The sequence below is a fragment of the Nerophis lumbriciformis genome, linkage group LG12 (genome assembly GCF_033978685.3).
Source record: "Nerophis lumbriciformis linkage group LG12, RoL_Nlum_v2.1, whole genome shotgun sequence".
Lineage (NCBI taxonomy): Eukaryota > Metazoa > Chordata > Actinopteri > Syngnathiformes > Syngnathidae > Nerophis > Nerophis lumbriciformis.
In genome coordinates this window covers 22715754-22730645 of record NC_084559.2, presented here as the reverse complement: position 1 = coordinate 22730645, position 14892 = coordinate 22715754, and the positions used below count along the sequence as shown (strand labels likewise).

At 38.9% G+C, this 14892-nt stretch overlaps 1 protein-coding gene across 2 annotated transcripts in view; it reads left to right on the top strand.

Annotated features, from left to right (window-relative positions):
- The window catches only part of lmx1bb (LIM homeobox transcription factor 1, beta b), a 160396-nt gene extending 146300 nt beyond the window's left edge, over positions 1-14096 (top strand). The window contains exons 8-9 of one of the 2 annotated variants that reach the window (XM_061986108.1): positions 5704-5862; positions 13048-14096. In XM_061986108.1, coding sequence (XP_061842092.1) covers positions 5704-5862; positions 13048-13205 — 317 coding nt within the window. In that variant the 3' untranslated portion in view covers positions 13206-14096. Of the gene's footprint in view, positions 1-5700; positions 5863-13047 lie in introns of both variants that reach the window. The other variant, XM_061986107.2, reaches the window with a different exon arrangement.
- Positions 14097-14892: the final 796 nt, after the last annotated feature.

Here is a 14892-nt window from a genome sequence, read left to right as displayed (position 1 = left end):
GGGAACATATTCACCATTAATTAGTTGCTTATTAAAGTAACAAAAACTTATTTTTGAGTCATTTGGACACTAGGGGAACATATAAGGGTTAGTGTTAGGGTTAGGGTTGGGGTTGGGGTTGGGGTTGACAATAAACAGGGGTGCTGAAACATAACTTAAACCACAAGTGAATCAAAACCTAAATAAACGTAGACAAACTATGATTTGGGCAACGGGTCATAACAATATCCCCAATAATCAAAATGCAAAAGTGTGAATAATCAGATATTTAAAAAAAAATGGTATCACTTTAGTATGGGGAACATATTCACCATTAATTAGTTGCTTATTAAAGTAACAAAAACTTATTTTTGAGTTATTTGGACACTAGGGGAACATATAAGGGTTAGTGTTAGGGTTAGGGTTGGGGTTGGGGTTGGGGTTGACAATAAACAGGGGTGCTGAAACATAACTTAAACCACAAGTGAATCAAAACCTAAATAAACGTAGACAAACTATGATTTGGGCAACGGATCATAAAAATATCCCCATTAATCAAAATGCAAAAGTGTGAATAATCTGTTATTTAAAAAAAAATGGTAACACTTTAGTATGGGGAACATATTCACCATTAATTAGTTGCTTATTAAAGTAACAAAAACTTATTTTTGAGTCATTTGGACACTAGGGGAACATATAAGGGTTAGTGTTAGGGTTAGGGTTGGGGTTGGGGTTGGGGTTGACAATAAACAGGGATGCTGAAACATAACTTAAACCACAAGTGCATCAAAACCTAAATAAACGTAGACAAACTATGATTTGGGCAACGGATCATAACAATATCCCCATTAATCAAAATGCAAAAGTGTGAATAATCTGCTATTTAAAAAAAAATGGTAACACTTTAGTATGGGGAACATATTCACCATTAATTAGTTGCTTATTAAAGTAACAAAAACTTATTTTTGAGTTCTTTAGACACTAGGGGAACATATAAGGGTTAGTGTTAGGGTTAGGGTTGGGGTTGGGGTTGACAATAAACAGGGATGCTGAAACATAACTTAAACCACAAGTGAATCAAAACCTAAATAAATGTAGACAAACTATGATTTGGGCAACGGATCATAACAATATCCCCAATAATCAAAATGCAAAAGTGTGAATAATCTGTTATTTAAAAAGAATTGGAATACTTTAGTCTGGGGAACATATTCACCATTAATTAGTTGCTTATTAAAGTAACAACAACTTATTTTTGAGTTATTTGGACACTAGGGGAACATATAAGGGTTGGTGTTAGGGTTAGGGTTGGGGTTGGGGTTGGGGTTGACAATAAACAGGGGTGCTGAAACATAACTTAAACCACAAGTGAATCAAAACCTAAATAAACATAGACAAACTATGATTTGGGCAACGGATCATAACAATATCCCAAATAATCAAAATGCAAAAGTGTAAATAATCTGTTATTTTGGTAACACTTTAGTATGGGGAACATATTCACCATTAATTAGTTGCTTATTAAATTAACAAAAACATATTTTTAAGTCATTTGGACACTAGGGGAACATATGGGGGTTAGTGCTAGGGTTAGGGTTGGGGTTGGGTTTGGGGTTGGGGTTGACAACCAAGCAACACAAAACAGAGGTGCTGAAACAGAACTTAAACCACAAGTGAATCAAAACCTAAATAAACGTAGACAAACTATGATTTGGGCAACGGATCATAACAATATCCCCATTAATCAAAATGCAAAAGTGTGAATAATCTGTTATTTAAAAAAAAAATGGTAACACTTTAGTATGGGGAACATATTCACCATTAATTAGTTGCTTATTAAATTAACAAAAACATATTTTTGAGTTATTTGGACACTAGGGGAACATATAAGGGTTGGTGTTAGGGTTAGGGTTAGGGTTGGGGTTGGGGTTGGGGTTGACAATAAACAGGGATGCTGAAACATAACTTAAACCACAAGTGAATCAAAACCTAAATAAACGTAAACAAACTATGATTTGGGCAACGGATCATAACAATATCCCAAATAATCAAAATGCAAAAGTGTGAATAATCTGATATTTAAAAAAAAATGGTAACACTTTAGTATGGGTAACATATTCACCATTAATTAGTTGCTTATTAAAGTAACAAAAACTTATTTTTGAGTCATTTGGACACTAGGGGAACATATAAAGGTTAGTGTTAGGGTTAGGGTTGGGGTTGGGGTTGGGGTTGACAATAAACAGGGATGCTGAAACATAACTTAAACCACAAGTGAATCAAAACCTAAATAAACGTCGACAAACTATGATTTGGGCAACGGATCATAACAATATCCCCAATAATCAAAATGCAAAAGTGTGAATAATCTGATATTTTTAAAAAATGGTAACACTTTAGTATGGGGAACATATTCTAAGTAACAAAGACTTTTAATTTGGAGTTATTTGGACACTAGGGGAACATATAAAGGTTAGGCTTAGGGTTAGGGTTAGGGTTACTAATAAGCAATAAGTCTGAGGTTATTGAGGGAAGACTCTTGGTTAATGGCTTACTGGTTGTATAATAAGGCCATGCAGAATAAGGCATTACTAAGTACTTAATAATGACTAATTAAGAGCCAATATGTTAATAATTTGCATGTTAATAGGCAACTAATTAATGGTGAATATGTGTTCTCCATACTGAAGTGTTCCCCTTATTATAATTCAACCGTTATCATCATATGACTATCATATTTGTTTAAAAATAATACTGACGTTTTAAGGATCGGTTGCACTATAAGTGTCAAGCTTTATAATGTGAAAAAAATCCTCACATTTTACATTCTAATCATATGTTTTATTACGGCAAAATTGTATTGAAAAAAAATAGGGTGTGTGTGAAGTGAACACCAATACATTATGAGCATACAAAATGGAAATGATAAAGCAGCACTAAAATACCATTGAAACACTAAATCTAAAATGATCTTTCCCTTATGTTTTTTTTACCGCTCACAATTTGTTTTAGTTTGTACAATTATGTGGTTTCAAAAGCACATTATTGCCAGATTGAAAATAAAAAAGTACATATGAAAGTCATTTAAAAGTCACTATATGTCTAAGAGCAGTCAAAATGGATGTTGGATGCGTTTCGAACGCAGACGAGGTGGGCTTGCAGGGGGAAAAGAAGCTTCCATCAGTCACTTTGCTAAGAGTGTTTGCAAAGGGAATTGGCTCCAGGCCTGTGGAAGAATGTGTTTCCACGGTAATACCAACAAAGGGATGCAAGCCATTTAGGTATTTGGAGGTTGCAATCTCACAAAGAGCACACTTTCATTTCATTGCATTAGTTTCACTTGAATGGCACTAAAACTAAGGCAAAGCAATCACAAATGGCATCAGTTCTACATGTTACACCTTCATACACACTTAGTGAGCCGGAATTTTGTTGTCAATATTTGAGGCCATTTTTATGAAAGGGTGATGATGTGCATGTTAGGTATACTCCTAACTTTTTAAATGACATGTTGTTGCCCTTTATGGGGCACATAATGATATTTGGTAAACTAAAGTTGGAATTGACATAACATGCATAGACAAATAGGGAGGTAAAGAATCACCTGGGGCTGGCTGTTGTTGTTTTATCCTCTTTTTTCTTTTTCTTTACTTATTCCAGCTATACAGCACCCCTGAGTAGAAGCAATATGATTTTACCCAGAAAAGCCATGATAATACTAAGAAAATACACTTTATATATATATATATATATATATATATATATATATATATATATATATATATATATATATATATATATATATATATATATGTATATGTATTTGTATATATATATATATATATATATATATATATATATGTATTTGTATATATATATATAGAAGAAAATAAGAAAATACACTTAGGCTATGTCATCCTTACAAGCCTGTTATATATATATATATATATATATATATATATATATATATATATATATATATATATATATAAATCCCCTGAAGAGCAGGGAAACCTGCGAAACAGGCTTGTAGGGATGACAGAGCCTTTGTGTTTTTTAATGAACTAACGTATATATATATATATATATATATATATATATATATATATATATATATATATATATATATATATATATGTATATATATACATATATATATATATATATATATATATATATATATATATATATATATATATATATATATATATATATAAATATATACGTTAGTTCATTAAAAAACACAAAGGTTCTGTCATCCCTACAAGCCTGTTTCGCAGGTTTCCCTGCTCTTCTAATTCAGTGTTAATATTTGGAAAAGTTGGGTCCCGAGTTCAAAAAGGTTAAAAATCCCTGGTTTAATATGAGTATCCAACATGTATGAGTCAGAAAAGACAGAATTCATCGTAGGTCCTCTTAAAGTGTTGCCACACTTCACAGTGTTTGGGTCTTCTTTTCATCCTGGTAACTCCTCTTTTTGCTTCTGACACTCCATTTTTCTTGCCCCTTCCGCGTTTTTTTCTCCAGTAGAGGCTGGTATGTACCTCTTCCGGAAATTTTGGTGTGGGTTAGCAGTAAAAAGGAAATAAAATCACATTAAAATTTTAAGTTAACCGTTGCAGCCCAATATCAGACACTGTTTTTCAGGATTCTTATTCCTTTTTGTACTGTTTCTTACACAAGTCTAGTCAATGAAAATGATGATGCTGATATACCGTATTTTCGGAGTATAAGTCGCTTTGGAGTATAAGTCGCTTTGGAGTATAAGTCGCACCGGCCGAAAATGCATAATAAAGAAGGAAAAAAACATATATAAGTCGCACTGGAGTATAAGTCGCATTTTTGGGGGAAATTTATTTGATAAAACCCAACACCAAGAATAGACATTTGAAAGGCAATTTAAAATACATAAAGAATAGTGAACAACAGGCAAACGCTGTTTTGTCCCACAAATTTCAGAGGTCCTTGAACTCTCCATAGTTTGTTTCTCGTTTCTGCCAGAGTAAGTCTGTTTTATGACACTCCTTCTTTATCTCATTTTGTCCACCAAACTTCTTATGCTGTGCGTGAATGCACAAAGGTGAGCTTTGTTGATGTTATTGACTTGTTGGAGTGCGAATCAGGCATATTTGGTCAGTGCATGACTGCAAGCTAATCAATGCTAACATGCTATTTTGGCTAGCTGTAGGTACATATTGCATCATTAGGCCTCGTTTGTAGGCACATTTGAGCTCATTTAATTCCCAACCCAATAGACATTTGAAAGGCAATTTAAAATACATAAAGAATAGTGAACAACAGGCTGAATAAGTTTATGTTATATGACGCATAAATAACCAACTGAGAACGTGCCTGGTATGTTAACATAACATATTATGGTAAGAGTCATTCAAATAACTATAACATATAGAACATGCTATACGTTTACCAAACAATCTGTCACTCCTAATCGCGAAATCCGATGAAATCATATACGTCTAGTCTCTTACGTGAATGAGCTAAATAATATTATTTGATATTTAACGGTAATGTGTTAATAATTTCACACATAAGTCGCTCCTGAGTATAAGTCGCACCCCCGGCCAAACCATGAAAAAAACTGCGACTTATAGTCCGAAAAATACGGTATAAGAAAACATCCATTCACAAGAATAAGAAATGAGGTGAATGTTTAGAAGAAACAGTTGTTGCAAACCCTAATTTGAGCTCACTTTCTTACAGAAGTCATGTCAAATCGTATGGAGGGGATGATGAGCTCCTTCACACCTCTGCCTCCACCACAGCAGCAGTTGGTTGCCATGGACCAGAACGGGTACAGTACTGACCCGTTCCAACAGGGGCTCACCCCCCCACAGATGCCCGGAGACCACATGAACCCTTATGGTGAGCATGCATCTGGCAACTGTCCTCGTTCTAGGACAGTGGTGTTCAAACTTTTTGGAACAAGTCATAAAAAATTTAGCTCTCCAAGTACCACGACAATGACCAAAATCAAAATACAGTATTGTAGTCAGTGTTGGGTTAGTTACTGAAAACCAGTAAATAGTTACAGTTACTAGTTACTTTATTTCAAAAGTAACTCAGTTACTAACTCAGTTACTTACACCAAAAAGTAATGTGTTACTGTGAAAATTAACTATTTAGTTACTATGTGGTCTACATACAACACACAAAGACAAGGATATGTTTCAAAGTGCCATATTGTTTCAGGCCAGAACAAATTGACAAAACTATTTTAAATAGCTGCAACATAACATACATAAGCAACAAACAGCATAATAACAACATAGCTGTAAACCAAGGAAGGCACAAACTACATACACGTTTTTTTCTCTCAAGGAATTGTGAAATAAAATCATGTCTGAAGCCCAGAACACTCTACACATTTCCCCAGTTTTAGTTTAAAGATAACGAAAGATTGGCCTGGCCCACCAGCATCCCTCTTTATGTTTGTGAACTTTATAGTCTATACATTTAGAGTGATGTGATAATCAAACACTCTAGAAGTCTAGAATGAAAGAGCAACAGTATATAAGATAATTGACAGTGTGTGTATACCTTCAGTGCTGCAATGGCTCTATCAATGTTGTCCTGGCTAGCAGTGCCTCGTTGAAATCCAGCCGCTGTTGCTTAGGAGGTGAAGTGTGTCTCTCTTTACTAGCTTCGTCGAAGCATGTTGCTTTTGTAGCTGTTTCAGCAGATTTGAATTGCTAGGATAGGATCTTTGATCCAAGACACAACCTACATTTAACTAAAATGTTCTTTTCTTTGTGGTCGACAAAAGAAAAGTAGTGAGAATATCTTCATGTTAAGAAACTCCACTTCGGGCTTTGCCATGACGTCTTGTTAGTAAACACAGACACGCCCCCTCCCACACACACACATAAACACAAAGAGTGCACCTCTTTTCCCTCGCCTCTTCTGCTGCGCTCCAATAAAACACACTCAGATCTTCTCAGTTTCTAGCCGATACTACATAAAAAAAATAACGTACAATAACGCAGTAAAGCATCATGTAGTAACGGAGTTACTGAATATAAAAAATAACGCGTTAGATTACTATTTACCGCCGAAAGTAACGGTGTTACAGTAACGCGTTACTTTGTTACGCGTTAGTCCCAACACTGGTTGTAGTAGGCCTAAGTATTCATTAAAAGGCAGAGGTTTTATTTAGCAAGTATATTTGATATGTTGGGCCAATGTACATAATAATAATTCCACACATAAGTCGCTCCTGAGAATAAGTCGCACCCCCGGCCAAACTATGAAAAAAAAAACACGACTTATAGTCCGAAAAATACAGTAATTCGAATTGTATTGTTGTATCTAAACTTTTGCTATGACTCTTGAAACCAAATGTTCAATTGATGTTTTAGATCAGGGGTTGGGAACCTTTTTGGCTGAGAGAGCCATGAAAGCCAAACATTTTAAAATGTATTTCCGTGAGAGCCATATAATATTTTCTAACACTGAATACAACTAAATGTGTGCATATTTAAGTAAGACCAACATCTTTAGAGTATAATATGTCTCTTATTCGTTTGAATAACATTGTTATTCTGAAGCTAACCAATAATAAATAAAACACTTCTTACCATTAATGCGACTTTTTGAACAGGTGCGGTAGAAAACGGATGGATGGATTAAAATGCAAGAGAATGTTTTATATTTTTGAACGTTATTTTTAACACTGTGATTACCAGCGGAATTATTCATTACTTATCGTGATAAGCAATCTCAGCCGAGATTTATCTGAGAGCCAGATGCAGTCATCAAAAGAGCCACATCTGGCTCTAGAGCCATAGGTTCCCTACCCCTGTTTTAGATTGTAGTACATATGATAATAATGTATGATGTATGATGAATCTGTTGATCCTGATATAAAAAAAAAAAGTCTTAGTTTAAGGTCAATTTCCAGACTATAAGGCGCACTTAAAATCCTTTAATTTTCTCAAAACTCGACAATGCGCCTTATAACCCGGTGCGCCTAATGTACGGGATAATTTTGGTTGTGCTTACCGACCTCGAAGCAATTTTATTTGGTACATGGTGTAATGATAAGTGTGACCAGTAGATGGCAGTCAAACATAACTGCAATTGTGAGTTCAAACCCCGGCCGAGTCGTACCAAAGACTATAAAACTGTGACTCATTACCTCCCTGCTTGGCACTCAGCGTCAAGGGTTGGAATTGGGGGCTAAATCACCAAAATGATTCCCGAGCGCGGCCACCGCTGCTGCTCACTGCTCCCCTCACCTCCCAGGGGGTGGAACAAGGGGATGGGTCAAACGCAGAGAGTAATACCACCACACCGAGTGTGTTGTGTGACTATCAGTGGTACTTTATTTATTGTATTTCAATAGAGCGATTAACTTTGGCTCCATTGTAAGCCGACTTTTAATCGCATTTATTTAATATTTAGAATGCATTAAAAAAAACAATGCATTTGTCGTCATGTCTGTTATGATCCGTTTTTCGAGTCACTTGTGTTTTCTGTTAGTTTTGGACTCCTTGAGTTCCTGTTTATGCACCTCTGAGTTCGTTACCATATGGCTACTTATTAGTTTCACCTACCTCTTGTGTTCCGGGCGCACACCTGTTTGTAATCACTGACATTATTTAAGCCTGCATTTGCCAGTCAGTCGGTCTGGCTTCTTTATTTGCGTCACACTACTGCTACGTTAGTTTTGCTTGTCTCCTATAGCCCCTGCTAGTGATCCCTAGTCTGTGCTAAGTAGTAGCCTTAGCTTCAGGTGCGATCGGCACCTTATTCCGTCGGTTTGTTTTCTGTTTTGTACCTCCATCCATCCATCCATCCATCTTCTTCCGCTTATCCGAGGTCGGGTCGGGGGGGGCAGCAGCATAAGCAGGGAAGTCCAGACTTCCCTCTCCCCAGCCACTTCGTCTAGCTCTTCCCGGGGGATCCCGAGGCGTTCCCAGGCCAGCCGGGAGACAAAGTCTTCCCAACGTGTCCTGGGTCTTCCCCGTGGCCTCCTACCGGTCGGACGTGCCCTAAACACCTCCCTAGGGAGGCGTTCGGGTGGCATCCTGACCAGATGCCCGAACCACCTCATCTGGCTCCTCTCGATGTGGATGAGCAGCGGCTTTACTTTGAGTTCCCCCCGGATGACAGAGCTTCTCACCCTATCTCTAAGGGAGAGCCCCGCCACCCGGCGGAGGAAGCTCATTTCGGTCGCTTGTACCCGTGATCTTGTCCTTTCGGTCATAACCCAAAGCTCATGACCATAGGTGAAGATGCGAACGTAGATCGACCGGTAAATTGAGAGCTTTGCCTTCCGGCTCAGCTCCTTCTTCACCACAACGAATCGATACAGCGTCCGCATTACTGAAGACGCCGCACCGATCCGCCTATCGATCTCACGATCCACTCTTCCCTCACTCGTGAACAAGACTCCAAGGCACTTGAACTCCTCCACTTGGGGCAGGGTCTCCTCCCCAACCCGGAGATGGCACTCCACCCTTTTCCGGGCGAGAACCATGGACTTGGACTTGGAGGTGCTGATTCTCATCCCAGTCGCTTCACACTCGGCTGCGAACCGATCCAGTGAGAGCTGAAGATCCTGGCCAGATGAAGCCATCAGGACCACATCATCTGCAAAAAGCAGAGACCTAATCCTGCATCCACCAAACCGGATCCCCTCAACGCCTTGACTGCGCCTAGAAATTGTATTTGTACCTGTTTTGTGTTAATTTACTACTAAATCATGTCCTTACCTGCAAGTCCTGTCCGGATTCGACCATTTGCATCCAAAGAGAACAAACCCCGCATCACCATGCGACCCGGTCGTAACAGAAAACACAAGTGACTCGAAAAACTCAAACAGACTATGATCCGGGCAGCGGATCATAACAATGTCTTTCATAATGATTGTGAAATAAAAAAGAGCAGTTCCCCTTTTAAGGCCACGGCAAACCCGGATTAAGTGTGAACAGCTTCTCCTCCCATACGAGATCGAATGTGTTTGTATTGTGGTTCAGAACCTCTGCCCCAGTTACTGATGACGTGGTCGATGCGGAGCGCAAACAAGGACCAGGGGGATGCATCACGCGGCACGTCAGCAAGCGAGCGCAACATCTCTTAGATCCACGTGTGATATTGCGAAGACATTAAAACTGCAAACGAGAAGAGAGGGAAAATAGGCAGTCAATCAAGTTTTTAATCCACAGGATGCAACTGGAATAACACTTTTGAGTGACGTCCTCAACAAGCCCCAGAGGGACCGTTTCCTCCAGTTCATAACTTCCTTATAATTTGCCTCCATTTAGTTCTTCCCTGATAGTGAGAACCCAAATCCCCGGTCTCATCACTCTCCTTCGGTTCGGGGAAAAGAACAATATTGGCAACGGCATTAAAAGATACGTCTCAAAACGCTGTCCCCATTTTGTGCGCTATCATTAAGATCCAGAGTGTAATAAAGTTAACTATTCCCTCCAGAGAAATAACATGTTGAGGTTTTATGAAAGGCGTAAAGAGCCGCTATTAGCCAGATCTTTTAGGAGGATGCCCCTTGTTTACATGCGCCCTCACAGACCACAATTGTCCCGGCGAGAGCCGCAAAAAGTGTGCTTTGATGATATCTAAGGAAACTGTTTTCACAATTGTGATGACACGAAAAAGCCATCCCTCGCAGGGGCCATTAGTAATTATAATTTCCCAACACGACCATCGGTCGGAAGATTGCGTTGATTTGTTACAATTTTTTTTCCCTTCTTCTCTTTCTTCTTCCGAGTCGTGACAGCTCTGCACTGCAAAAAGTCAGTGTTCAAAAAACAAGAAAAAAAAAATACAAAAATGAGTGGTATTTTACTTGAACTAAGCAAAATAATCTGCCGATGGAACAAGAAAATTTGGCTTGTCAAGACTTTCCAAAACAAGTAAAATTAGCTAACTTCAATGAACCCGAAAATACCTTAAAATAAGTATATTCTCACTAATAACACTAAAAATATATATGAGACCTTTTTGCTCAATATGTTGAAAAATATTCCTAAATTAAGTAAATGCTAGTGCCATTATCTTCACATAATGATATGCGCTCGGCATTACATTTCTTGAACCCAGCAAACTTACACTAAAAACTAGTTTATTGTTCTTAATGGAAAGGCAACAAGGCAACCGCTTGTTACTCTCGGGGTCTCCTAGCCGCTCAGGCAAATCACAGGGTCTAAAAATGCATTTTTCCATCGATAACATGACATCATCGCGCCAAGTGCGTGCACTTTCTGTCAATTAGTGCGCATATATACAATTAATTGTAATTTTGAAGAATTCATCTTAATGTGCATGAACTATTTCTGTTCAAAATTGTTAGAAATGTCACATGTTAAAAGTTTAAATATTAAAGGCCTACTGAAATGCGATTTTCTTATTTAAACGGGGATAGCAGGTCCATTCTATGTATCATACTTGATCATTTCGCGATATTGTCATATTTTTGCTGAAAGGATTTAGAAGAGAACATCGACGATAAAGTTCGCAACTTTTGGTCGCTGATAAAAAAGCCTTGCCTCTACCGGAAGTAGCAGACGAGTAGCGTGACGTCACAGGTTGTGGAGCTCCTCACATCTGCACATTGTTTACAATCATGGCCACCAGCAGCAAGAGCGATTTGGACAGAGAAAGCGACGATTTCCCCATTAATTTGAGCGAGGATGAAAGATTTGTGGATGAGGAAAGTGAGAGTGAAGGACTAGAGGGCAGTGGGAGCGATTCAGATAGGGAAGATGCTGTGAGAGGCGGATGGGACCTGATATTCAGCTGGGAATGACTAAAACAGTAAATAAACACAAGACATATTTATACTATAGTAGCCACAACACAACCAGGCTTATATTTAATATGCCACAAATGAATCCCGCATAACAAACACCTCCCCCCTCCCATCCATATAACCCGCCAATACAACTCAAACACCTGCACAACACACTCAATCCCACAGCCCAAAGTACCGTTCACCTCCCCAAAGTTCATACAGCACATATATTTCCCCAAAGTTACGTACGTGACATGCACATAGCGGCACGCACGTACGGGCAAGCGATCAAATGTTTGGAAGCCGCAGCTGCATGCGTACTCACGGTACCGCGTCTGCGCATCCAACTCAAAGTCCTCCTGGTAAGAGTCTCTGTTGTCCCAGTTATCCACAGGTCAATGGTAAAGCTTGACTGTCATCTTCCGGGAATGTAAACAATGAAACACCGGCCGTGTTTGTGTTGCTGCAGTCGGCCGCAATACACCGCTTCCCACCTACAGCTTTCTTCTTTGCTGTCTCCATTGTTCATTGAACAAATTGCAAAAGATTCACCGACACAGATGTCCAGAATACTGTGGAATTTTGCGATGAAAACAGACGACTTAATAGCTGGCCACCATGCTGTCCCAAAATGTCCTCTACAATCCGTGACGTCACGCTTCTGACGTCATCATACCGAGACGTTTTCAGCAGGATATTTTGCGCGAAATTTAAAATTGCACTTTAGTAAGCTAACCCGGCCGTATTGGCATGTGTTGCAATGTTAAGATTCCATCATTGATATATAAACTATCAGACTGCGTGGTCGGTAGTAGTGGGTTTCAGTAGGCCTTTAACTGTCCGTTTACTGTACTGTGCCAAATTGTACTACTATATGAGTACGTATTTTCTGTTGTTTCATTGAAAATAAAACAGCATTTTATTAATTATGAGACACAATTGTGTCACAGTCATGATTTTTTTTTCATGCTTGAAATAAGAAATTATCACTTTAAAAAAGTAGTTTTATACTTGTGAGTGTTGATGACACAGCTTTGCAACAGTTGATATTCTAGTTTCAAGCATGTTTTACTCAATATAGGTCATCAAATCTCAGCAATAAGCTGTAATATTTTACTGAGATCATTTAGGACCAAAACACTTAAAACAAGTAAAACACTCTAACATAAAATCTGCTTAGTGAGAAGAATTATCTTGTTATACAGAAAATAAGCAAATTCACCCTTATTTGAGATATCTTATTTAGATTTCAGTTTTTGCAGTGTGTGAAATCCGTGTGTTTCTCCCCTCCGCAGGTAATGATTCCGCATTCCACGACATAGACAGCGACACGTCTTTAACCAGCCTCAGTGACTGCTTCATGGCATCGTCGGACGTCAACTCCATGCAGGCCCGCGTGGGGAACCCCATCGACCGCCTGTACTCCATGCAAAACTCGTACTTTGCGTCGTGAGCGAAACGCACGGAAAAGACTGCCCGTCTCTACCTAATGCCTGACGACCGGATACCACACAAGGATTGGACAGAGGGAACCCCTGGACTCCTGGACAAGGCCGAGATTTGAAGACGGAGAAGACCCCTGGGGCAAAAAAAAAAAAAGACTTGTCGATTGTTCGAAATCATCCATGGGGTTGGCTTGTCCCTCACAACAGTTTTTTTTTTGTTCACATATAGAAATCGACTGATGAAACACTCTCAAACCAAATACCAGTGAATTCATACAATGCATGATCGACTGTAAACAACCTTTTTCCAAGTCACCCCCCCTACAATGTGGTGTTTGGACTGTTTCTTCTACATGGTTTCCCATGTTCACCCCGCTAGCATTTTGATCACTATGGATAGGTACTAGATATTGTGTTAATAGTCAAAATAGGTGCAGCATGTCTGCAAGAGTGACTGTACATTGGTGTATGTTTGAGAACTTTGTGGTAAGAAAGAATTGTTTCGACGACTTTAAAAAAAAAAAAAAAAAAAAAAAAAAAAGGGTGGACTCGCCAGATCAGTGAAGTGTAAATACGTTTCCCAGGCAAATTGGATGTGCATGTTAAAAATGGAAAGCATTCTATTTATTTAACTATAACAGGTTCTTGAAGGTACATATTAAAAAAATGAAAAGCTTTATTTAAAAAGGAGAACATGTTTTTTTTTTGTCGAGCAATTAGTCAGTTTATGTGTGTAATTTTAATATGAAGATTAACCCTTTTTTTTTTGGTTTTTGCCCAGCCGAGCTGTAAATGAGCAATGTGCTATTTATTTCGTACAGACCATTAACTATTTGTTGGCATTGTCATATGTGCATTCTCAAAATGTTAAAGTTGCTAATTGACCAAAGTTGACTGGTTTGATGAATAAACAATGTCTTTCTCCTTATAACATTGACTGCATTGCCTTCATTCACGCGCTACCAAAATCTGACAATATGGTTTAGAACAGGGGTCGGCAACCCGCGGCTCCGGAGCGGCTCTTTGATCACTCTGATGCGGCTCAACAGCTTACTTGCTGAACCCCCCAATTTTCCCGTGAGACTTCCAGATTTCAGTGCCTCTCGCAGAAAACTCCCGGGATTAATATTCACCGATTTTAACCCTTACATCTATAATAAGGGCGTGCCATGATGGGACAACATTTGGCGCTCTCTACAATCTGTATTAACAGCGTGCCAGCCCAACACTTGTTATACAATATACATCTTCTGCTTGCTCACGTAAGTGACAGCAAGGCATACTTGGTCAACAGCCACACAGGTTACACTGACGGTGACCATATAAAACAACTTTAACACTCTTACTAATAATGCGCCACACTTTGAACCAAAACCAAACAAGAATGACAAACACATTTCAGGAGAACATCTGCACCTTAACACAACATAAACACAACAGAACAAATACCCAGAATCCCATGCAGCCCTGACTCTTCCGGGCTACATTATACACCCCTGCTACCACCAAACCCCGCCCCCACCCCAACCCTGCTCTCTCACACATCACCCCCCCTCTGTGCGTCGGTTGAGGTGGGCGGGGTTTGGTAGCGGGGGGTGTATAATGTATCCCGGAAGAGTTTGGGCTGCATGGGATTCCGGGTATTTGTCCTGTTGTGTTTATGTTGTGTTACTGTGCAGATGTTCTCCCGAAATG